The sequence below is a fragment of the Ambystoma mexicanum genome, chromosome 6p, assembly GCF_040938575.1.
Source record: "Ambystoma mexicanum isolate Mex_15411 chromosome 6p, UKY_AmexF1_1, whole genome shotgun sequence".
In the NCBI taxonomy this organism is placed as follows: Eukaryota; Metazoa; Chordata; class Amphibia; order Caudata; family Ambystomatidae; genus Ambystoma; species Ambystoma mexicanum.
In genome coordinates, this window is record NC_090935.1 from 8,821,580 (window position 1) to 8,847,836 (window position 26,257).

Consider the following 26,257-nt stretch of genomic DNA (forward strand, 5'->3'; position numbering starts at 1 on the left):
GTATGTTACCAATAAAGGGGGAGAGTTGTTGTCATGGAGTGATCAGGCAGAATTGAAGATAAGGCTTGAGGCAAGTCATCCCGAGCAGGTAATCTCTGTTGCGGGTGGAGATTCCACAGAGATGCAAGCAACCTCGTCTGAAAAATTGGGGTGTCTGAAGGGTTTTGTGCATGTAATTCACCTAAAAAAGGGTGCTATCCCAAAAATTGCAAAACTGCGAACTATTCCCCTTGCCCTTAAAGGAGATGTAGAGGAGGAACTCAAGAGAATGGAAAGTGATGGGGTCATTGAGAGGATAGATGCATCTGAGTGGGTTAGTCCCATAGTGGTGGTCAGAAAAAGTAATGGGTCTTTGAGGCTCTGTATTGATCTTAGACATTTGAACAGTATGGTTGTGGCAGACAGATTTCCTCTTCCCAGAATGGTAGGAGTATCTGGATCTAAGGTGTTCTCTATAATAGATCTTAAGTCGGCCTATCACCAAGTTGAACTACACCCTAATTCCAGGGATCTTACCGCCTTCATCACCCCGATTGGTTTATTCAGGTGTGTTCATATGCCATTTGGGTTGGTCTCAGCGGCAAATGTATTTCAGAGCATTATGCATAGATTACTTGGAGGTGGGAAAGGGGTGATGTGTTATCAGGATGATGTTCTTGTGTGTGGGAGTGACGAGAAGGAGCATGATTATCGGTTGAAGAGAGTTTTAGACATTTTGAAGGAAGTAGGGCTCACTGTTGCCATGGAAAAATGTACTTTCAAAGCCAACAAAGTGGTGTACCTGGGTCATGAGATCACTGGAGAGGGGGGTCAAGCCCAAGGAGGAAGCCATTGAAGCCATAAAAAGAATGGAGGAGCCCAAGTCTAAAGGGGACATATTATCATTTTTGGGACCGGTCGAGTTTTATGGGAAATTTGTCAGATGTTTATCAGAAATGTCAAGGAACATGAGATTTCTTACCCGCAAGGGGAGTAACCTTTAAATGGAATGACCAGTGCAAGAAAGAATTTAAAATGATAAAAGAGGCTATTGTCAATGCTCCCATCATGAAGATATTTGAGGAAGGTAGGTCTACATTGCTCTTCATTGATGCCAGTGATTATGGCGTTGGTGCTGTTTTGATGCAAGAGGATCAGGCAGGTCTACAGACTGTGGCTTTTGCATCCAGGTCTTTGAAGGGACCAGAGTCCAGATACTCTGTTGTTGAGAAGGAGGCCCTGGCATGTGTTTGGGGAGTTGAGAAATTTAAAAGATTATTGTGGGGGAGGAAGTTCACCATTTGCACAGACCATAAACCCCTGGTTGGAATTTTCACAAAAGGTGGTTTGGAGGGAGTTTCAAGGCGCATTATGAAATGGGTCAGGGCATTGCAAGGTCTATAGTATACCATGCTCCACGTGAAGGGGGAAGTTAATGTGGTTGCAGACGCATTGTCCAGATCGGTCCAGAGAGAGTTCTCTAATGATGATGATCTTTTGAGTTCAGGGGAGAATGCAGAGATATTCCAGGTACATGAAACATTGAAGAAGAGTGTGTGGGACGTGTCTTGAACTGAGGATGACGTATATCAAAAAGTACTTACACTGGTTGTAGAAGGTAAAATTAGGAGCCACAAAGGCGAGATGAGTGATTTTGCCAAGGTATTTGTATTTTTGTATTTTATTTATTTGTATTGCGCTCCTTGCCCAAAGGCTGGCGGGCGCATGTTTGGTAGGCAGTAGCAAGTTACAGAGAGGACGTTTCAGGTTACAGACAGGGTGATACAGTATACCATTACAGATGCAAGTAACAAAGATAGTAACAACAAAGTAGCAGTACCCGGAGGTTACAGAATAGGGGTACGAGCTGTGTGCAGTTATAAGTTACAAGCTGTTTTGTTCCCGTAACCAAAGTTTAGCTTTGGCTTTGAATGCGTGGCATTGCGGAATGTTCCTTAGGGCATTGGGAAGTGAGTTCCAGAGCTTGGCAGCAAGGACTGGAAAACTCGACCCTTCTGCCGAACGTAGTTTGAATCTGGGGATATCCAGTGTGTGCACCTGGGCGGAAGCCTCCAAAAGTGGTGGCACTCTGTCTGGGTACCACAGGGGGCGTGCGAGGGGGTTTAGGCACTCTGGACTGAGTTACCTTGGTAACTCAAGTCACACTCTTGTGTGATTGGCCCAAGTGGTGAGCCGGCCGGCTCACCACTTAGCATGTTTGAGTAACAGCTAGGCTGAGTGAATGGGGGTTTTCTGCATAAAAGCAGGGCTTTGGGGACTGGAACTTCAGAAGTCGCCACAGGACCTGAGAATCCGACGAGGGAGAAGCTGAGCCGACCTACCACGACGACAGCACCGGTGGAGCCCTGCAGAACCGACTCACCACTTCCCGACGACAGAGAAGATCTCCCGGCTGGAGAGGCTTCTTCCCCTGACTGGTGGGCACAACCAGTTTACCTTTCTTTCTTCGCACCCCAGCCCGGTTTGTGGTCGAACTGCCCGTGCCAAGCACCCCGGCAGCCAGATAGCCACTCACCACTGAACCGCGAATCACCGGACCGCTCCTTGTACCTGAGAAATTCCGCGGCTGGTTTCTTCCCTGGCAGTGCAACGAACTCCTGTCTTCCTCCACGACGAGATCCTCTCTTCCCCCGGAGGAAGCACCGACTTGCACCCGCTGCCAGGAACAACTGCCACCGCTGGAGGGTTCTCACCACTTTAAGGTACTGTGTCTGCCAGGCCTCCCTTTCTAAAGATTGCTACAAGGTAATAATAACCCCTTAACCTTCTGGACTGGGCTGGCCACCTTGACCCTCTAACTGGTCCCTTTCTTTGGTCCAACTCCTTTTTGAACCATTACAAGACTTTTGTGCACTGCAACTGTGTGACCTTGGACACATTTCGTTTGGATCCTCTGTAGGTGGATCCAGCCTCTTGAACCCGAACTTCACGGTTTTACTTTGCCTTCCTCTCTTGCTATGTTCTGATAAAAGTGTTGGGATCTGTTTCAACTTGTTCTCTGCTTTTCTCTCCCTTTTTAAAACTAACTATTAGAGTGCCATCTACGTTAAGTGCTCACCGCTGTCTGAAAATAAGTGTGGCTGTACTTAAGACTTGTCTAATATTCTTTTTAGGGGAGTGTATATCTTTTAGTGACCGTGTTTTTAAATTGCTTAGTATTAGTGCCTGTGTGTTTCTCTAGATGTGGTTTTAAATAAATAATTATATCTCTTTTACACCAAGCCCTGGTCAGTGTTTACTTGTTCTACTGTGTTCTCTTGACCTATTGTGAATACCCTGTATGCTGCCTAACTCTTCTTGAGGGAAGTCTGACTGCTCTGCCACAGCTACCAAGTGAATCTGTGTGGTGCAGACTGCTACCAAGTGGGTTTACTGCCAAACACCTGTAGTCCTAAATCTTTTGCAATGGTCCCAGAGGGAACTGCACAGGTTTCTGCCTAACAGTCCTGTCCTTTGGTCATCTTGCCCCTTCACTTTCCCCAAGTCGAGTCGACCCGGGTCAGTTCTTGGGTCATGCACTTTCCCGCAAATTCCAATGCTTTTGCAGGCTTCTGCATGCCTTGTGTGTGTGCCTCCAGGATGTGGGCTGGAACGTCTGGTTCCAATACACATCCTGGGTGCCAGAGAGTCTGTAGTGCCATGAATGACTGGGACCACCGTGGTCCGTGATTGGTCCACGTATGGAGTGTGTGTTTGTGAGATCATCTCCCATTGGGTCCTCTCCGTTTTGGCGCGAAGGGCACTTTGGATAAGAGGAGGCTGAAAACACCACTACCATGTCGATCTCCTGAGTTCTCACTGAACAAAGGATAGGATCCAAGTATCCTGCAACACGAAGCCGAGTCGAGGAACCGCTGGTGACCCGCTAGAAGGTTTGGCACCCTGAACACACCGTCGTCCCGTGGGACCGCTCTGCATCTGGTCATCCTAGAATGTCTGCGAAGACGATTCGACCCATTGGAATAGTGGGACCAACTATTCTCGGTACCTTCATCCAACCCTGCAAGTAAGCTTTCTCAGAAGTGTCCCTGGGCCAACCAGTGGACTGACCAGCTTACCCAGTTGTTTTGCTCTGTCACTGCCACCGTTTCAAGGAGGCCCTCGAAACTTGGTATACTGCTAGGTCTGTGTCCCCGGCACCCTCACACTGAATTACGTACACTTGGCATTCTCAGGTCTGAAGTGAAAAGAGTGCGCCAGGACCGGAGTAAACGCAGTTACCATGTTGCCCTGCCGTGGCAACGTCCTTTGCAAGTCCGCTGCATTTGTGACCCTCTTGCCCCTGAAGCCTGCCGCAGTGAAACTGGGTCGATTCATCCACCCGGAGCGGAAAAATCGCCACTGTCACGTTTGGGAATCATCGCTGTATCTCAGGAACTGAAAGGTGCAGAGACTTCCTTTGCCATGCCTGTCAGCCTTTCTACAACTGGCACATCTGCTTTCATCCCAAACGCTCAGTGCTACCAACCCACATGGCCTTCAGAACTGCCAGGCCATTCTGCACGCGCTGGAGACTGTTTGGAAGGCTGCCTGGTAAGCGCCACTATTAAGAGAAAGCATCATTGTGGAAATCGATATAATATTGTGACCCCAATCGCATTGTTTAAATGTATGTTGGCCTACGCCAAACTGTCTAAAAGAACACTGTGAACATAGGTTCCGCGGCAAGGTCTTGACCTCAATGTATCGTGTAAGCCGCCATCTTGGATCTAGCCGCCATTTTAGGTATTCTTGCAGTGTGGAAGTCACCCCGAACCACAAAATGGAGGCCGAATGACATTGCGAGTAAAGACTTCGGCCATGGTGACCTCCGCACACGTGAATAAACAATATGTCCACAGGCTACTTGTTAGGGTCATGAACTAAGACCCTGTCCTCTGTTCAACCTCTTGTAAATCTGTAACTGTATCAGCGGAACTGATCAAATGTATGTAAATTGTATGTTCGACCCGGCTACGAACCCTAGCCGCAGTTCCAGGAATGATTAATCTGCAAGAGGGCTGGCCGATGTGGTATAAACTGTATAAAAGCCAGAGCATCCAGATATTCGGTCTCTCCCACTTGCGGTACGAACCTTATCGTTGGAGGTTCGTATGTGAGTCAGAGAGCCGAATAGCTATTCGCATGTCAATTGACTTTGATACTTTGGTAACTTTGAATCTTTGAAATAAAGCGCTTTATATGGTCCTTTGTAACCTGTGTTGGTGTGTTTCCATTTGGGCTTCCCGGCCTCACGTTAATTTTTCTGTTTCCACAGTTGGCGCCCGAATAGGGACCCTCAAGATTGATGCCGGATCATTGAAGGTTGACGCAGACTATCGAATCGGGATCGGACGGTGTGATTCTGCGGGCCCGACCGATCGAGACGCGATACCTCGGCAGCGCTGCACGATCCGATCCTTGGGCGATAGTCGTGCGGTCTGACACGGCATCTTGACGAGGGTCCAAATCCGAGGCGGGCAGATTTGCCGAAACCACTAAACGCAGGTAAAATTTGTTAGTTGAAGTCCTTTGAAAACCGTACGGTCCTCCTTAGGTTTGGTCAGGTGCAGTCGTGACCCGGCTCTTAATTTAACCCTGACATTTGAATTTGGCGTATTGTATCTGCAGACACAATTATTGGACCAGGTAACACCAAGTCTTTGAGAAATGCCTGGGAAATTGTCTAGCTGCTTTAGGGCTCTATTCCGCAGCGATCGACAATCCTTTGAATTTAGCCGTCCGGCACCACAGGAGGGGTCGCCGGCGTGTACTATGTACTGTAAGTATGGCATTGGTAGTATTGTATTTAATGATATTTGGCACAGACAGACCAGAAATGCCTCCGAATTTCAGTGGCCAATCAATGGTAGTTTTGAGATCCCCCGTATTGAATACTTAGAGTCGATTTTGCTTAAAAAGAAGGCTAGGCCAGCGGCCTTCGATGTGTTACAAAATTGGAAAAAGGAAGCATTACAGCAGCTTAAGAGTAGGGATAAGCACGCACGACGTCATAAGACGAATGCCGAAAAAGCATTGTTATATGACAAGGAAAAACGATTAGATGAAACCCAGAGAATGGATAGAGCCTTCTCGCTCGGAGTCCAGAAAATTTACCCCTCTAAAGATTTTCACGTTTCTGAGGAGTTTATTGAAAAGATATTAAATGAACGGAGGCCTGACTCTTCAGCGCCACCTCCATATGCTCCTGGTGCGGGCGCTTTGCCCGTTCCTGCTATTGTTCCTGTTGCTATTCTTACTCCCCCTGCGCAGCCTGCTGTTCCCAGTTCTTTGGCCGCCGCTCCTCTGTCTATTCCGTCTGCTACACTACCTCTTTCCTCTGCACCTCTGTTAGGTTCCCCTACACTTTCGATTCCGGGGAGTCCCGTATCTGTTGAATTAGACCTTGGTGCAAGGTCGAAAATTGTGACCCGTAGTACTGTTCCTGCGGGCAGGAAACAGGAACTATTTGCTTGGGCTAAATATTGCATGGAAAAGGGTGATCAAAACGATGCATTTTCAACATTATCTAATTTGCATGATTTTCCCGAGAAAAACGTTTTTATTGAAGGACTGGGGATTCACTTAGGTGTAATGTGGGGTAGATTGCAGACTTCGGATCTCCCACAAGGGGTGAGAGATCTGAACGATTTAGCACTCTCGAGGGATACCGAACAGAAGGTACATGGGCATGTCGATAGACTGTTTGAGTTTAGACAGGATTTTGAAAGATTGCGAAATGAGGATGATGAAGACGATAGAATATATGTACAGAAACGGTTCCTTTCGTGCCGAAGATCAGCACCCGAGGAAGTACGGATTTGCACTAGAGATGCGGTCCGATGGATCTCGGATTCATCGATACCGCCGGATGAGGTATACGATACATACAGCCAATATACGATAGAAATGCAAAGGAAGGTAATTCAAGTGATGGTACAGCATTTACAGGAGGAATGTATGAGAAAGAAGGTTGGTTGCCCCACAGAATTAATAGGTATTTGTAAAAGAGCTTTTTCGCCCGACACCTCTACAGCTGCCTTAGCGCTCGATTTGGCCTTATTACTCAGTAAGCGGTCGGAGGTCCCGGTATCTCAGTTGCCTATGAGAGAGGTCCCTCCGACCCTTGTCCCAAAAGTAGAAATCCCCGCCAACGCGGCGACTGGTGCTCCTGCGGTGGATATCCCAGCACACTATGTATCACAGTTTGTTCACGTCCCGTTCTCTCGACAGGAAGTGAACACGATCAGACAATCGGTACCAGATATTAGGAAGAACCCGACAGGGTTTTATAAAGAAATCGAATCCGTTTTGCAGTCTTCTGTGCTCACCTTGAGTGACATGGATTTATTGTTTCCAGTACTTTTGCCTATTGATGTATGGAAACAAATACGGACGGTAGATGATGCGCCGGGGTTAGGGGATACATGGGTAAATCTAACTAGACTAGATGGGGAGCGACCAGCTGGTGAGAAACCACCCCAGGTAATACTCACTTTACCTGATAGAATAGTTGCCAAATTAAAAACTATAATTCCAGAAAAAAGGATTATTTGGGACAAGCTTACTGCCTGTGTCCAAGGGAAAACCGAAGGTACCACCGAGTTCTTTAATAGGTTTGAACAAGTATTCTCCGACTTTAGTGGACAGGATTTGGGTACCGAGTCGGGGAAGAGGTTGTTTGTGGACAAATTCGTGCGTGGATTGTTGCCTGACATCCAGTCACAGATCATGTCCTCGGAGAGCGCTTGGCAGGCAAAATCTCAGTCAGAGGTTTTGCATATGGCTCAGTATTATGAGAATCGGGTTAATAACGAAAAAGAGAAAATCGAAAAAAGAAGGGGTGACCTGAAAACTAAGGTATTATTGCAACAAATTGTTAGAAACCCTAGAGGAGGTACGACGCAAACCAGAGGTCAGTACATTCCAAGAGGAAATACTCCTCCAAACATTAATCAGTGTGCTTATTGCCGCCAGGAAGGTCACTGGCGAGCACAATGCCCTGCCCTCAGTCAGAGGTCAGGAGGCACATTTGGAGGTATGGGTAGGCGACCACGGGGCCGCCCTGGAGCAGGGGGCCCTGATAGGGGTCAGCTTCTACGAAATCCCCAGCAACCTTTTTCGCAGGAAAATCAGACTCCGAGTATGGACTCGAGAAATATATTTGATCACCCTTCCGCCGTCTATCTCTCTGAGGAACTTCCCTTTGATGAAGTTCTACCTTACTAGGATTGCCCGAAGCAGCGTTTGGAACCACTACCTATTCCCGTTATTCAGAAGGGCCCCTATGTTGAACTGTTGGTAGGGAATAGGAAACACCAATTCTTGATTGACACTGGAGCACAGAAGTGCTCCATTGACCATTCTCGGGTTCCAAACATTCCCCTGTCAGGGCAAACAAACGTTTCTATAGGGTTTTCTGGCATACCAACTGTCTGTCCGGTCTCTGCGCCGGTGTCTGTCTCTTTGGGTCCCTTTACTGACCAGTGCCCTTTTCTTCTTACTTCAAACTGTGGAGAAAACTTGCTGGGGTTGAATTTGTTGAAGAAACTGAATGCAGTGATTCATTGTTCCCCTGACGGAATAAGATTGACAGTTTCACCTCAGCAACCCTTTAACTCCCAATACTTGACCCGACCTCTACCGCCTGAATTTGACATTGTCCCAGAATGCTTGTGGGCAATAGACGACAATGATGTCGGGATTTTGCACATTGACCCTGTAAAGATAGTATTAAAACATGGGGTCAAGCTACCGCGCATTCCGCAATATAAAATATTCGATTGAAGGCGAGCGCGCTTTGAAATGCATTGTCTCCGATTTTGTACATCGTGGAGTGATCGAAGAGATTACAGGTAGCTTATGTAACAGCCCGATCTTACCGGTATATAAGAAAGGCGACAATGCAATTCCGTACCGGTTTATAATAGATCTTCGTGCTATTAACCGGGTAGTGGCCCCACAATTTCCAATCGTGCCCGATGTAACGACGATTTTAACAATGATCCCTGCTACGGCTACGCACTTTAGCGTCGTAGATCTAAAAAACGCCTTCTTTAGTATTCCGATACATGAGGAGAGCAGGTATTTGTTCGCGTTCACCTTGGGGGGACGCTCGTTTACATTCACAAGGGCGCCTCAAGGGTATACTGAAAGTCCTAGTATCTATAGTAGGGCTTTAAAAGAACAACTCGACACCCTTGAATTGCCACCTACTTGTACGCTGCTTCAATATGTAGATGATTTGCTCCTGGCTGCAGACTCTGAGGAAGCTTGTAAAGAAGGCACTATATTGTTGCTTGTTCATTTAGCTGAAAATGGTCACAAAGCTTCACTTAAAAAATTTCAATATTGTTGCCAGGAAGTCGCCTATTTAGGCTACCTCCTGTCAAAGGAGGGGAGAAGATTGACACCTGAACGAATCAAACACATTTCTGGCATGTCTGTCCCAAAAACGCAGAAGGAAGTCAGAGCCCTGATAGGGATGGCGTCCTACTGTAGAATGTGGATCCCAAACTTTGCCCTAGTGGTAAAACCGATGTTGGCTTTGACGAAGAAGGGCATTTCTCTGCCACTGCCATGGGAATCGGAACAACAACGATCATTTGAGCTTCTCAAAGCCGCGCTGTGTTCAGCACCGGTTCTGGGTACACCAAATTACGATAAGGCCTTTGTCTTGTTTGTGCATGAGTGTAATGGATGTGCTTTGTCTGTGTTAACACAGGAACATGGAGGGAAGAATAGGCCATGCGGCTATTATTCTTCCGCCCTCGATCCTGTTGCATGTGCTTTGCCGCGATGTCTGCGCGCTGTTGCTGCTGCTGCTGCGTCTGTAAAACAGAGTGAGGGGATGGTTCTAGGCCACGATTTGATTTTGATGGTACCTCACTCTGTCGATATTCTATTGAACAAATCTCAAACACAACACCTTACTTCTGCCCGGTTGACCAGGTATGAATTAGTTCTATTTGCTCCTCATATCCAAATTAAAAGGTGTTGTGTTCTCAATCCGGCCGAACTCTTGCCTCTCCCGCAAACTACTGCTTGCGGTGATGATGGATCACACGACTGCCTGTATGCCACCGAACAAGAAACGAAGGGCAGAATAGACCTCTCAGATACTTCTTTGGAAAATGCGGAAGGGGAGCTGTTTTGTGATGGCTCCTGCTTTAAACTTCCGAATGGCACATCTACAGCTGCTTATGCAGTTACAACTTTGAATAAGGTCGTAGAAACTAAAAGGATTCCGCATAACTCTGCGCAGGCCGCGGAGATTATAGCGTTGACCCGTGCTTGTGAGCTCTCCCAAGGGCATAGAGTTAATATTTATACGGATAGTCAGTACGCCTTTGGGGTGGCTCACAACTTCGGAAAATTGTGGTCGGAAAGAGGGTTTTTGACCTCACATGGGACCAAGATTCAGCATGGTTCCCTTATAGTACAGTTACTTTCAGCACTCTCACTCCCTAAACAACTAGCGATTATGAAATGTGCAGCTCATCGTAAGGTCATAGACGATGTGGGCAAAGGAAATGCCTTTGCAGATTCGATAGCTAGACAAACAGCCACAGACCTTAGCACAGACATGTATACCGCGAGGGAAGTGAGAGATGGTTGTATAATAGACGAAGGCATTGGGTCTGTGCGGGATATTCAGACTGATGCCACTGTTGATGAATCTAGGAAGTGGGCTGAAGGCATGGGGAAATTGGATGACGAAGGGTGTTGGGTGGACGCATCTAACGGGAAATGGTTGCTTCCAGATTCTTATGTAATTGCAATGGTTACGATGGCACACGGCCCAACACATGTGTGTGCCCAGCAGATTGTAAAAATACTACAGCAGGTTTGGGTAAATGATAAGATTTTGGAAACAGCAAAAAGATATGTTCAGAATTGTATAATCTGCTTACAGCACAATGTGGGTAAAGGGACAGCGGCTCCAAGGGGAAGTTTCGGACCTCCCTCTGTTCCCTTCGAAACCATTCACTTTGATTTTATTGAAATGGAGCGTTGTAACAACTTGAAATATGTTCTTGTTATTATTTGTGCTTTTAGCAAATGGGTCGAGGCTTTCCCCGTCAAAGATGCTACCGCCATGACGACCGCAAAGATCTTGGTCAAAGAATATTTTCCTCGTTTTGGGCTCCCGAGGATAATCTGGTCGGACAACGGGCCCCACTTCATCGCAGCCGTAATGTTGCAAATATGTGTTGCCTTAGGAATAGAGAAACGTTTTCATTCAGCTAGGCACCCTCAAAGTGCGGGGTTGGTAGAAAGACATAATGGTATACTGAAAAACAAGCTTGCAAAAACATGTGCCGATACTAAATTGAAATGGCCAGATGCCTTGCCTATCGTTTTGTTAGCAATGCGCACCACACCCCAGACTAGAACTGGGCTCTCTCCATTTGAAATAGTGATGGGAAGACCCGCCAATATTTGGGGTCTCCCGAAACCTAAAGCCCTAAGGGATGTGGAGAATGTATTATTCATAGACTACTGTAATCAATTGACTAAAAATCTGTATTTCATTTACCACCAGGTGAATGCTGCCTTACCTGTACGGTTTACGGGCCCAGGACACGATATATTGCCAGGAAGCTGGGTCTTGGTCAAGGCCTACAAAAGGTCTTCCTGTCTCGCGCCTCGCTGGCGTGGACCCTACCAGGTCCTATTGGTCACCAGAACGGCAGTACGAGTGGCAGGCAAGAAACACTGGATACATGCAACGCATGTGAAGAAGATTCCTCACCCGACGCCACACGCTACAGAAGAAACAGAACCCCTCGCTGATGCTACGATCTCTGATTTCGGAGTAGCAGGCAGCGCTGTGAGTGCATCGGAGAAGTTCTCTGAGCCCGAGGAGCTCGGGGAACCGTCCATCTTGTCTCCACACTCTCTTGATCAATCACTTCCGGAAAATCTTGTTTCGAGTTCTGCGACTTCCGTCGCCACCGACGCGACGCTCCCCTCAGGGAGCGACGATACTTCGCTTTTGGATTCAGCAAACTTGGGTACCATCAGGTACAACCTTCGATCACGGGAAAAATTGCTGCACGACCATCGTGCATCGGAAGAAAAAGAAGTGAATTGAAAATATTGTTACCTTTTCCCTTTTTGTGAACAAAGAGAGGGAGGGTTCTGTTGGCTAGGGTTGGGAAGGACTAAGAAGTCGCTCGGCCGAAGTGCCGCCAGCAAACGAACATTTGGGGCCGTCGATCGGGACAAGCATGATGCCTGCCGCTTTCACCACTGCTCCTCGTATCGAACTTTTAAACAAAGAGGTGACCAATTCGAACAATGGACAATACTCCTGGGCCCTGAAAACGTACTGTTGTGTTCTTGTTTTAATAATTGTTAGTTTTGCAACTGCTGCCGTGGGACTATGGTACTTTGAAGACATTTATCCTTTGAAGCCTTTGTTACCGACCGAAATTGTACCAACTGTTTTGACTCCCTCTGTACACCTTCATACCCTGTCCCCTAGGGACTCTCGGCATAGACAGAAATATCATAATAACACTCTGATGATAGTGATGAATGCTACGCATGCAATATTTAATAAGAGTAATTGTTGGGTTTGCACGCATTTGCCACAACATGGGAACAAGGGACTGGGATGGTATATACATCCCTTACCTCTGACGACCTCCTGCTATGCTTCTCTTAGAGCACTTTTCTTTGGCCGATGGAACGATAGCATCACAGGGAACTTCGATGGCACTAATTTGAATGAATTTGAGAGACGTGAATTGACTCCCCTGGGATGCTCGCTTTTCGCAAATAGGAGTAGACCTAACATCGCTTCTATTAGGCCGTCTGATAAACTTTCTTTTCCTTTTCAAAATCTAGTATCTTTCAAGATGGCTCCGATAGGCAATAAGGATGCCATGCCTCCTTCTTATTCTATAAATCACAATCCTGATTCTGTCTCTTTCTGTGTACAAAGAAATGGCACTAGGCCAATGGGAGATTTCGAGCCTTGTGTAAATACTATAAATTTGACTGGGGAAAATAGGCCTTTGTATGTAGGGGGACCCGTTTATTTTGTTTGTGGTAGTTTAGCTTTTCCCTGGTTGCCTAAAGATTGGCAGGGAACTTGTTACTTAGGGATATTATTACCAGGTGTATTTGTAGCCAGTACCTTAGAGGTATCTAAGGCTCGCCCACGACGAGATAGCGATGGAGATACCCCCGGACAAGTGTTCGGGGATATAGCCAAATCAGTAGTCCCTTTTTGGGGACAAATAGCAAATTCGGAAAACATTAGGGGACTGGCGAGGGTATTGGAGAAAACGATCAACCGGACCACGGACATACTCTACAATATGACCTTAGAGCAAAAGGCGATAAGATTGGTAGCATTACAAAATCGAATGGCATTAGATGTCATTTTAGCTGAACGAGGTGGAGTATGCAAATTAGTGGGGTCCGCTTGCTGTGTTTTCGTACCAGATTCTTCACCAACCATATTTAAAGCAATTCAGAACTTACACACTCTCAGTTCTGAAGTCCATATCCCTGTAGGAGACTGGAGCCTTAGCACTTGGTTTTGGGATTCTCTGCGATCTTGGGGGTGGAAGGTGCTTTCTGTTATTTTAGGTATTTTAGGGACTCTGTTATTCCTTTGTTGTTGTTTTCAATGCCTCCCAAGTATATGCGGAATGATGGGGGGATGTTGTGCTCAGGTAATGAGCGCAATAGGGCGTAAAATATACACACCGAAGACAGCATCTAAAGAGTTCATGTTGCAAGAAGTTCTTATGAACGACCTTATGGCTATTGATATTTCAGACAATGATACGGAACCTATAAATGATAATGCCTTTAAGTATTTTCAAAAGTATTAGAAAAATTGTGTTTTAGCACTTGGCATAGGCCAAAAGGAGGGTCTGTGGAAATCGATATAATATTGTGACCCCAATCGCATTGTTTAAATGTATGTTGGCCTACGCCAAACTGTCTAAAAGAACACTGTGAACATAGGTTCCGCGGCAAGGTCTTGACCTCAATGTATCGTGTAAGCCGCCATCTTGGATCTAGCCGCCATTTTAGGTATTCTTGCAGTGTGGAAGTCACCCCGAACCACAAAATGGAGGCCGAATGACATTGCGAGTAAAGACTTCGGCCATGGTGACCTCCGCACACGTGAATAAACAATATGTCCACAGGCTACTTGTTAGGGTCATGAACTAAGACCCTGTCCTCTGTTCAACCTCTTGTAAATCTGTAACTGTATCAGCGGAACTGATCAAATGTATGTAAATTGTATGTTCGACCCGGCTACGAACCCTAGCCGCAGTTCCAGGAATGATTAATCTGCAAGAGGGCTGGCCGATGTGGTATAAACTGTATAAAAGCCAGAGCATCCAGATATTCGGTCTCTCCCACTTGCGGTACGAACCTTATCGTTGGAGGTTCGTATGTGAGTCAGAGAGCCGAATAGCTATTCGCATGTCAATTGACTTTGATACTTTGGTAACTTTGAATCTTTGAAATAAAGCGCTTTATATGGTCCTTTGTAACCTGTGTTGGTGTGTTTCCATTTGGGCTTCCCGGCCTCACGTTAATTTTTCTGTTTCCACATCATGTCCAACAAACGCATGCTACAAAGTTCCTTCGTTTTGATGCTTTTCTGCCTTGTTTATGTTCGGTACACGCACGGCTTCTGTCACGTGATGTGTACCTGCTGTGTTCTTGTGTACGTCTTACGCATTGGTCATGTGATGAGTATATAACACAGCATTTAATCAGTGCTTCTGATCGTAATTTCGTTCTGTAGTTGAAGTTGAGATTTCCTGTGGCTTCGGTTTCCAAGCTTCTATCAGCGTTGAGTTTATCCTGCTCCAGTTCCCTGAGCAGCTGTTTATTCCGCATTCCATCGCGGTGCCTTACCAGCTGCGACTTAGTTCGGAACCTCTGCTTCCTCATCCGGCAACCTCCTGTCTCCGTGTTTCTACACAACAGGAGCCATCAGCTGTTTCCCAGGCAGCATCTGACTTCCCGCTCCAGTTAACTCGGAGCCATCAGCTTTTCTTCAAGCAGCGTCTGACTCCCAGCACCAGCCTCTGTCAGAGCCATCAGCGGTCTTCCCACGCAGCGTCCGACTTCCATCCCAGCTTCCCTGCTACTCAGGTGGACTCTCGTAATACCTGTAATACCCACCTTCACGCCAGTTTAGTTTGGAACAAGTGATGTGCTATTCTACCTAACCTGACAACTGCCATACCACATTTACTTTGTAGTAGAATCCTACTTCCTGGTTAGACTGGGTTTATTTAATGTTTACTGTGAGAGCAGTATACTTCTCGCAATCCAAAACGGAGTATTCCTCAAAAAGAGCATGTAATTTCCTATACCTATAGCAATATCCACTTCATTCCACCTTCTGGATTTTCCATGGAGAGTTGTGCATTGGACTAATGGACGCTATCCTGTATGCACCAACCCGACTCTAGTGTGGTACTCGTTCCGCTCTGGTTAGATTCCTCTACTAACTTCCTTCCTTGTCGTTGTTCTTTTGGATTACTTGCTGACTTCCTGGAATCTATTTGTGGCTGTCCTAATCAACAGGTTAGTGTACACTAGATAGACGCTTATTGCCAGTCAAGTCTTAGTTCAGGTCCTAATGTAATCCCTTTTGTATCAACAGCCTGGTGATATAGTTCCATACACGCCCTTTCCACCAATAGCTCTCTTTGACTGTCGATTTTAAGTCAGAGAGTGATATTAGTTGGAAGGTTCCCCTTGACAACGTCGTTCCCCTTGAGATCCAGGGACCTCGGAACGTCTCGAGTATATCCTTTTTTGGTTACCTATCTGTATCCTTTGATTGGCGTTTTACTATTGTATTCTGAATCATAACATCCTTTTTGCCGCATTCGAACCTGCAAGCGAAGTGGACTGAAATAACAAAGTTTGGGTACGCTTGCGTTTGGGGACCTGTGAGTACTCATACCCCAACCGGTGGTCCCTAGCGCAAGGGCCCATTTAAAAGCACGAATGGCCCCTGGGGGTCCCTCTACATTCCACTGCTATTGCGAAATAGCGACTCCATCCCGAACTCTCGAACTGCCTCTGCCTTCAAGTGGAGGTCCTTCTTGAATAGTGGGAATTTGTTCTGCATCGCCTAATCCACCTTCCCAAGCTGCTAAAGACCCCTGAAGAGACCCTATTCTGCCCATTGGAACAAGCGTGTGTGCTGGCATTGCATGTACTAATGAGCACAAGGCTCCTCTCTTCTTAGGGCTTGGACTGCCTCTTAGTTAGGTGTATTGTCGATGTCCAATTGGGCCTATAGACTATCTGCACTGCCTGTTTCCTTCCCCTCTAGATTGTCGACCCCAATTGTCTTGTGTATATATATTGTATTGATTGTGATGTGTTGGTTTACTTAGTGTTACTGTAATTATTTTGCTATGGTCTGTGTTACAAAGGCCTTCTAATGTGTCTATAGTTTTGATATAACACCTGTCTGGAGTAATTTGTAAGTGTCCTTGCTCTGTGTGCTCATAGAGGTCTTTCAGTCACCCTCACCCCTCCTGAGACTTAGTCTTGACCGCCAGTCATAGCTACCTTGATTGGTCTGGCTTGTCCAGAGGATACCCTGTTCCAAACTAGGCTGGCCTTTTGAATATCTGCCCACCAGGTCAGAGTTCAGAAAGCCATCTTAACAAGTGGCATAACGGAAACCACAGTGTCATCACGCATTAAATGTCAATTACGTTGCAAAGAAAGCAGCCATTTTCGGTCCAGAGCATGGCTGCTCCGAGATCGCAGAATGGCTTTCTCATCACAGAATGGAGGTCAGACCCACTCATGTTCTGTCCATTATGTGTTACTACTTTTAATCTAGAGTAAACCTAACGGGATGCATCCCAAATTGATATTTTATTCTTGATTTCAGATTTGTTCCCTTGTGCACCCATTGGCTATAACAGGCGTAATCATTGTGGAATTACAGTGCCTGAGCTTTGCTCTCTCCTCAGGTGATATCCAGGAGAGATTTCTACCAGATAGTTTGATTTCTTCTTCATAACATTTTGTGTATTTAAAATACTTTGACCCATAATGCAAGAGTCACTGACAATTTGCACTCAACCATATTTTATGGTTCTTTTAAAATAGGTCACATACTGTCACTACAGAGTCCACGATCCTGACACACTGTAGGTGAGCGACCATATACATATACACTTATTAATGGAACTGAATTACTCGCTAAAAAAGATGACTTGTGTTTGATCCCAGCCATTGATATGCTTTTTGCAGATCTATAGGCAGGTCCACTAGTTAACGTCTATATGCTGGATCTCCAGTGAATGGTCCTGTAATCCAAGCGCAATTAAGGTCTTCCTCCGTTTTACAGGTAGGAACCTAAAGTGATTTTTTTAAACTAGAATTGTTTGATACATACTTTCATTTGAGTGATTAGAGATATACATCATCTTCTGTGTAATCCCACTATTAGGTGGTGAGATCCATTGAGAACATTAAGGAACAGATCATTTATGCCGTAAGAGAAGATATTTTATGGACATTATTCCCCGTGAAGTCAGCCAGGTGATTGGCAGCTGAGCATGAGCGAGACCAGCTAATAAGTTCCTGTATAGAAAGCATGAAGTCATGTTGGTCAGACGTTCCTGTATAGAAAGCAGGTAGTCGTGTTTGCCAGACGGTCCTGTATAGAAAGCATGTAGTCGTGTTATTCACACGTTCCTGTATAGAAAGCATGTAGTCGTGTTATTCACACGTTCCTGTATAGAAAGCATGTAGTCGTGTTATTCACACGTACCTGTATAGAAAGCATGTAGTCTTGTTATTCACACATTCCTGTATAGGAAGCATGTAGTCGTGTTATTCACACGTTCCTGTATAGAAAGCATGTAGTCGTGTTTGCCAGACGTTCCTGTATGGAAAGCATGTAGTCGTGTTTGCCACACGTTCCTGTATAGAAAGCATGTAGTCGTGTTATTCACAAGTTCCTGTATAGGAAGCATGTAGTCGTGTTTGTCACACGTTCCTGTATAGAAAGCATGTAGTCGTGCTTGTCAGACGTTCCTGTATAGAAAGCATGTAGTCGTGTTTGTCACACGTAGCTGTATAGAAAGCATGGTCATGTTTGTCACACGTTCCTGTATAGAAAGCATGTAGTCGTGTTTGCCAGACGTTCCTGTATAGAAAGCATGTAGTCGTTTTATTCACACGTTCCTGTATAGAAAGCATGTAGTCATGTTTGTCAGACGTTCCTGTATAGAAAGCATGTAGTCATGTTTGCCAGAGGTTCCTGTATAGAAAGCATGTAGTCGTGTTATTCACATGTTCCTGTATAGAAAGCATGTAGTCGTGCTTGTCACACGTTCCTGTATAGAAAGCATGTAGTCGTGTTATTCACACATTCCTGTATAGAAAGCATGTAGTCGTGTTATTCACACGTACCTGTATAGAAAGCATGTAGTCGTGTTATTCACACGTTCCTGTATAGAAAGCATGTAGTCGTGTTTGTCACACGTTCCTGTATAGAAAGCATGTAGTCGTGTTTGCCAGACGTTCCTGTATAGAAAGCATGTAGTCGTGTTTGCCAGACGTTCCTGTATAGAAAGCATGTAGTCGTGTTTGTCACACGTTCCTGTATAGAAAGCATGTAGTCGTGTTTGCCAGACGTTCCTGTATAGAAAGCATGTAGTCGTGTTATTCACACGTTCCTGTATAGAAAGCATGTAGTCGTGTTTGCCAGACATTCCTGTATAGAAAGCATGTAGTCGTGTTTGCCACACGTTCCTGTATAGAAAGCATGTAGTCGTGTTATTCACACGTTCCTGTATAGAAAGCATGTAGTCGTGTTATTCACACGTACCTGTATAGAAAGCATGTAGTCGTGTTTGCCAGACGTTCCTGTATAGAAAGCATGTAGTCATGCTTGTCACACGTTCCTGTATAGAAAGCATGTAGTCGTGTTTGCCAGACGTTCCTGTATAGAAAGCATGTAGTCGTGTTTGTCAGACGTTCCTGTATAGAAAGCATGTAGTCGTGTTTGTCACACGATCCTGTATAGAAAGCATGGTCATGTTTGTCACACGTTCCTGTATAGAAAGCCTGTAGTCGTGTTTGTCACACGTTCCTGTATAGAAGGCATGTAGTCGTGTTTGTCAGACGTTCCTGTATAGAAAGCATGTAGTTGTGTTTGTCACACGTTCCTGTATAGAAAGCATGGTCATGTTTGTCACATGTTCCTGTATAGAAAGCATGTAGTCGTGTTTGCCAGACGTTCCTGTATAGAAAGTATGTAGTCGTGTTTGTCACACGTTCCTGTATAGAACGCGTGTAGTCATGTTTGTCAAACGTTCCTGTATAGAAAGCATGTAGTCATGTTTGCCAGATGTTCCTGTATAGCAAGCATGTAGTCATGTTTGTCACACGTTCATGTATAGAAAGCATGTAGTCATGTTTGCCAGACGTTCCTGTATAGAAAGCATGTAGTCGTGTTTGCCAGACGTTCCTGTATAGAAAGCATGTAGTCATGTTTGCCAGATGTTCCTGTATAGCAAGCATGTAGTCGTGTTTGTCACACGTTCCTGTATAGAAAGCATGTAGTCATGTTTGCCAGACGTTCCTGTATAGGAAGCATGTAGTCGTGTTTGTCACACGTTCCTGTATAGAAAGCATGTAGTCATGTTTGCCAGACGTTCCTGTATAGAAAGCATGTAGCCGTGTTTGCCAGACGTTCCTGTATAGAAAGCATGTAGTCGTGTTATTCACACGTTCCTGTATAGAAAGCATGTAGTCGTGTTTGCCAGACGTTCCTGTATAGAAAGCATGTAGTCGTGTTTGTCACACGTTCCTGTATAGAAAGCAGGTAGTCGTGTTTGCCACACGTTCCTGTATAGAAAGCATGTAGTCGTGTTTGCCAGACGTTTCTGTATAGAAAGCATGTAGTCGTGTTATTCACACATTCCTGTATAGAAAGCATGTAGTTGTGTTTGTCACACATACCTGTATAGAAAGCATGTAGTCGTGTTATTCACACGTTCCTGTATAGAAAGCATGTAGTCATGTTATTCACACATTCCTGTATAGAAAGCACATAGTCGTGCTTGTCAGACATTCCTGTATAGGAAGCATGTAGTCGTGTTATTCACATGTTCCTGTATAGAAAGCATGTAGTCGTGTTTGCCAGACGTTCCTGTATAGAAAGCATGTAGTCGTGTTTGTCACACGTACCTGTATAGAAAGCATGTAGTCGTGTTTGCCACACGTTCCTGTATAGAAAGCATGTAGTCGTGTTATTCACACGTTCCTGTATAGGAAGCATGTAGTCGTGTTTGCCAGACGTTCCTGTATAGAAAGCATGTAGTCGTGTTTGCCACACGTTCCTGTATAGAAAGCATGTAGTCGTGTTTGCCACACATTCCTGTATAGAAAGCATGTAGTCGTGTTATTCACACGTTCCTGTATAGGAAGCATGTAGTCGTGTTTGCCAGACGTTCCTGTATAGAAAGCATGTAGTCTTGTTTGTCACACGTTCCTGTATAGAAAGCATGTAGTCGTGCTTGTCAGACGTTCCTGTATAGAAAGCATGTAGTCGTGTTATTCACACGTTCCTGTATAGAAAGCATGGTCATGTTTGTCACACGTTCCTGTATAGAAAGCATAGTCGTGTTTGCCAGACGTTCCTGTATAGAAAGCATGTAGTCGTGTTATTCACACGTTCCTTTATAGAAAGCATGTAGTCGTGTTATTCACACGTTCCTGTATAGAAAGCATGTAGTTGTGTTTGTCACACGTACCTGTATAGAAAGCATGTAGTCGTGTTATTCACACGTTCCTGTATAGAAAGCATGTAGTCGTGCTTGTCAGACGTTCCTGTATAGGAAGCATGTAGTCGTGTTATTCACACGTTCCTGTATAGAAAGCATGTAGTCGTGTTTGCCAGATGTTCCTGTATAGAAAACATGTAGTCGTGTTTGTCACACGTACCTGTATAGAAAGCATGTAGTCATGTTTGCCACACGTTCCTGTATAGAAAGCATGTAGTCGTGTTATTCACACGTTCCTGTATAGGAAGCATGTAGTCGTGTTTGCCAGACGTTCCTGTATAGAGAGCATGTAGTCGTGTTTGTCACACGTACCTGTATAGAAAGCATGGTCATGTTTGTCACACGTTCCTGTATAGAAAGCATGTAGTCGTGTTTGCCAGACGTTCCTGTATAGAAAACATGTAGTCGTGTTTGTCACACGTACCTGTATAGAAAGCATGTAGTCGTGTTTGCCACACGTTCCTGTATAGAAAGCATGTAGTCGTGTTATTCACACGTTCCTGTATAGGAAGCATGTAGTCGTGTTTGCCAGACGTTCCTGTATAGAAAGCATGTAGTCGTGTTTGTCACACGTACCTGTATAGAAAGCATGGTCATGTTTGTCACACGTTCCTGTATAGAAAGCATGTAGTCATGTTTGCCAGACGTTCCTGTATAGAAAGCATGTAGTCGTGTTTGTCAGACGTTCCTGTATAGAAAGCATGTAGTCGTGTTTGTCAGACGTTCCTGTATAGAAAGCATGTAGTCGTGTTTGTCAGACGTTCCTGTATAGAAAGCATGTAGTCGTGTTTGTCACACGTACCTGTATAGAAAGCATGTAGTCATGTTTGCCAGACGTTCCTGTATAGAAAGCATGTAGTCGTGTTTGTCACACGTTCCTGTATAGGAAGCATGTAGTCGTGTTTGTCAGACGTTCCTGTATAGAAAGCATGTAGTCGTGTTTGTCAGACGTTCCTGTATAGAAAGCATGTAGTCGTGTTTGCCAGACGTTCCTGTATAGAAAGCATGTAGTCGTGTTTGCCAGACGTTCCTGTATAGGAAGCATGTAGTCGTGTTTGTCACTAACCTTCTGAACATATTTCTTACTGATCCTTCTGATGATTCATGACGTTTGAAGACGTGCCCATTTCCTCAAAGAAATTTGCTCCTGATGAAGGGTTGAGCTCATTATATTATTTGTTGATGTCTATTAAAATACAAATGTAAATGGATACTCTGTTATTTGCTCTTTAAATGTAAATGTGTCTTATGAAATTGTCACAATGTATTGATTAGCAGACCAACTATTAACTGACACAGCTCAGTATTTATGTTGTGCTGGGGACAGGAGTGTCCAGCACTTGATGACACTCCTTATCTGTTTGTTATAGCAGCAGCTTCTTGTGCCAGAGCTGCAGTTCTCTCCCCGCACCCTAATTCAACAGAGTCATAAACTTACTCCACAAAGCGTCACAGGCAGAAGCAAAGTGGCATCTATTCCATGAGATATGCAATGTGGGTGCCTAGACTACACCCTCAATGTTCATCCATCACCAGGGGTCTAAGTTCCAGAGACTGGAGAGCATTACTTTGGGCCTGGGGTCCTTTGGGATGCACCAGCTTGAACACTTGGTATTGCACAAAAAACCCTACGTTTTGCACCATTTAAGTGTCAGTGGGCCTCATCATGAGTTTGCTGGTCCGGAAACAAGGGTGCTGGTAAACTCACCATCCCCCTTCTTTCTAGACCGGCAAACTACGTGTCTGCCTGCTGTGGCTGCTGTGACCGACATGTCTGACCCTGCCGGGTGCAGCAGCCACAGTAGCCAGACTCCTCACAGAAGTGCCGGCACCGTTAACAATGGTGCCGGCGATTCCGAGTCCCCCCTCCCATAGAATCCTATGAGACTCTATGGGAATGGGGACTATTTTACTGGCGCCTGACTTCCTGGGCCGCCGGACATGGAATCTCCAGGTGGCACCAAGAAGTCAGGCGCCGGACTCGTAATGAGGCCCAGTGTCTTTTTCTTTTAGATCTGAGAGTGAGATGATTTGGTTTTGTTAAACGTCATTGTACGTACTGGCACTAAGAAGGGGTACCATTACTTGCCGTAATTACTCCTTGTCCTAGAGTTTCTCTACATCCACCTCTCTTAACATGGAGAATGGATTGATCCCGCCTTCGTATCATACGGAAAGTCCCATGAGAGTTAAGGAGTCTAATGCCTGAATGACAGTGGGGGGAAAAATGACAAAATCATTTTTGCAAGTAGACTGATATAAGAAGGCAGGCGCCTAAATTGGTATGCACAGTGACGAGGAAGAGTGGGGTTAGGAGAACATAATTTTACTCTTAAGAAATTAGAACATTATCCTGCAGACTATACAATGATTATAAATAATATATGAAACCTTTTCTTCTTTCAACAGAGAGCAGAGCCATAATTAAAATCAAACTCTGGAAATGAACATGAGAAATTGAGCTATGCAGAGGAATATGAGAGGTACCACAGAAGCATAATTTCACGAAGCCTATAACGACATTCCCACCCTCACAGGAGAGCCCAGTGACCTGCACATCGACTAGGATTCATACAAACAAGAAGGCATTGGTCTGCTGTTTCATTCACAGGTTTAGTCAAATCACGCATTTGAAATTTCACATGGCTGAGAAACGGTACAAGTGTACAGAGTGTGCGAAAACCTTCACCCACAGATCAAACATGTACAACCATCGGAAGACCCACACAGGGGGGAAGCCACATGAGTGCACAGAGTGCAAGAAAAGCTTCACTTTCCCTGCATCTCTGAGAAGACATCAGAGGGTCCATACTGGAGGGAAACCATACAAGTGCACTGAGTGTAGGAGAAGCTTCAGTCTCTGTAGTGCGTTGAATCTTCATGAGAGGACCCATACTGGGGTGAAGCCCTACCAGTGCACAGAGTGCAAGAAAAGCTTCAGTTTCTCCTCATCTCTGAAAAGTCATGAGAAGATGCATACTGGGGTGCAGCCTTTCCAGTGCACAGAGTGCAAGAAATGTTTCAGCCTACCTTCATCTCTGAGCCACCATCAGAGGATCCATACTGGGGTAAAGCCATACAAGTGCACAGAGTGCATGAAAAGCTTCACTGACTCTACATCTCTGAGAAGACATCAGAGGGTGCACACTGGGGTGAAGCCCTACCTGTGTACAGTGTGCAAGAACAGCTTCACTGACTCTTCATCTCTGAGAAAACATCAGATGGTCCATACTGGAGAGAAGCCCCATAAGTGTACAGAGTGTGAGAAACGCTTCAAACTGAAATCACACCTGTACCTGCATCGGAAGATCCACACGGGGGAAAGCCCTTTGAGTGCACAGAGTGCAAGAAAAGCTTCAGTCTGCCTTCGTCTCTGAGATACCATCAGAGGATCCATACTGGGGAAAAGCCATACAAGTGCACTGAGTGTGGGAAAGGCTTCAGTCTATGTAGTACATTGAATCTTCATCAGAGGACCCATACTGGGGTGAAGCCCTACCAGTGCACAGAGTGCATGAAAAGCTTCTGCAACTCCTCCGCTCTGAGAAGCCATGAGAAGATCCATACTGGGGTTCAGCCTTTCCAGTGCACAGAGTGCAAAAAATGCTTTTCTCACAAAGCAAACTTGAACAAGCATGAGATGATCCACACTGGAGAGAGGCCCTATGAGTGCACAGAGTGCAAGAAACGCTTCACTGACCCTTCAACTCTGATAAAACATGAGAAGATCCATACTGGAGAGAAGCCCCACAAGTGCACAGAGTGCAAGAAAAGCTTCAGCAGCTGCAATAAATTGAATCTGCATAAGAGAAGCCATACTGGGGAGAAGCCCTACAAGTGTACAGAGTGCAAGAAAAGCTTCAGTCAATACACACATTTGAGAACACATCAGAGGATCCATACTGGGGAAAAGCCGTACAGTTGCCCAGAGTGCAAACAAAGCTTCAGTCAATCTACAGTTCTTAAACGCCATCTGAGGATCCATACAGGAGAGAAGCCGTACAAGTGCACAGAGTGCAAGAAAAGCTTCAGTCAACCCTCAGTTCTTAAACGCCACGAGAGGATCCATACTGGGGTGAAGCCCTATTCATGCACCGAGTGCAAAAAAAGCTTTTGTTTGAAAGGGGCCTTGATTACCCATCAGAGGATCCATACTGGGGGGAAGCCGTTCAAGTGCCCAGAGTGCGAGAAGTGCTTCACTCAGTCCTCGGCTCTGGTACTGCATAAAAGGATCCATACTGGAGAGAAGCCCTACAAGTGCTCTGAGTGCAAGAAAAGATTCTATGGCATCGGAGCTCTGAAAATCCATCAGATGACACATACTGGGGTGAAGCCCTACAAATGCGCAGAGTGCATGAAAGCATTTGGTAAGTTTTGTCATCTGAAAATCCATCAGAGAATTCATACTGGAGAGAAGCCCTACAAGTGCACTCAGTGCAAGAAAAGTTTCAATGATCCCTCAGCACTGAGAGTCCATGAGAGGATCCATACTGGGGTGAAGCCCTACCAGTGCACAAGTGTGCAAGAACAAATTCAGTGACCCCTCAGCACTACAAGTCCATCAGAGGGTCCACACTGAGCAAGAAAGGGCCAGTCTTTCCTCAGCACTGATGGTCCATCAGAGGGTCCCTACAGGGTGGAAACCCTATAAGTGCACAGACTGCAAGAACAGCTTATGTGACACCTCAGCACTGAGAAGCCATTAGAAGATCCATTCTTTAAAAAAAGGCTTTTGTGGGTCTTTAAAGACCCTAAAGTTCCTGTGGCGCTGTTAAGCCTTGCCCATAATTGGAATAAAAGAAATACATTCACAGCAATGAACAGGACTTACGATGCATCAGGCAATTAAACTCTAACAGGCATTCAAATAAGGGCAATAGACGTGATCCTATATTGCACTGCGCTTCACACCCTCTGCAATACTGGATATAAATAAAGAATGAAGAGTAGATCTGGCAATACTTAAAACACCTCTGATTAGAATATTGCAGCCAAAGCACTGAGAAGCATTAATAAAATAAAACAAATGCCACCGTGACTGAGAACGACTTGAAATTCTTTACATGTAAAGAGAAATGAAGATCTTTCAAGAAGCAGAACTAGTGAGACTATTCTACAGAGCATTCAGGAAAACAATAACACTAAAACATCACAAGTTACCTCAAAAAAACCTATTTTGCAAAAATATATATCAAGGCCCGATTAGAACATTCTACGCAATTTACCTGCCTGTGATTGGTGCAATAAGTGCAGCCATGACAAATGAAATAGTAATGAAGCAAATAACAAAAGTAATCCTAGAAAAGCTTAAAATGGCAAAACACAAGAAACCCCATGTATGATCTGTACCAAATTTCAGGATGAAGGAACTAATCCGGATGCATGAGGACGAACAGAATGCAGCAAATATCTCTGCCAGTGCTGGAAATCAACACCAGCGACGCTAGCAACAGGAGAAA

The 26,257-nt window shown here is 45.2% G+C and overlaps 2 protein-coding genes across 4 annotated transcripts in view; one reads left to right on the forward strand and one right to left on the reverse strand.

The window, feature by feature from the left end:
- The window catches only part of LOC138511129 (NACHT, LRR and PYD domains-containing protein 3-like), a 1,063,058-nt gene that overhangs the window by 81,814 nt on the left and 954,987 nt on the right, over positions 1-26,257 (reverse strand). The window lies entirely within an intron of this gene.
- On the forward strand, positions 1,015-25,764 carry LOC138510859 (zinc finger protein 271-like). The gene is made up of 3 exons (XM_069626526.1): positions 1,015-1,227; positions 23,336-23,966; positions 24,071-25,764. Exons 1-3 carry the CDS (start codon positions 1,015-1,017, stop codon positions 25,336-25,338), a joined length of 2,112 nt encoding a protein of 703 aa, XP_069482627.1. The 3' UTR covers positions 25,339-25,764.

Bases quoted from the DNA above. Each gene is read 5' to 3' on its own strand.
- LOC138510859 (XM_069626526.1), top strand. From the start codon at position 1,015: ATGATAAAAGAGGCTATTGTCAATGCTCCCATCATGAAGATATTTGAG. The intron at 1,228-23,335 runs GTTTGGGGAGTT...CCACCCTCACAG, and splicing joins AGAAGGAGGCCCTGGCATGT to GAGAGCCCAGTGACCTGCAC. The intron at 23,967-24,070 runs GTACAGTGTGCA...TGTGAGAAACGC, and splicing joins TGGGGTGAAGCCCTACCTGT to TTCAAACTGAAATCACACCT.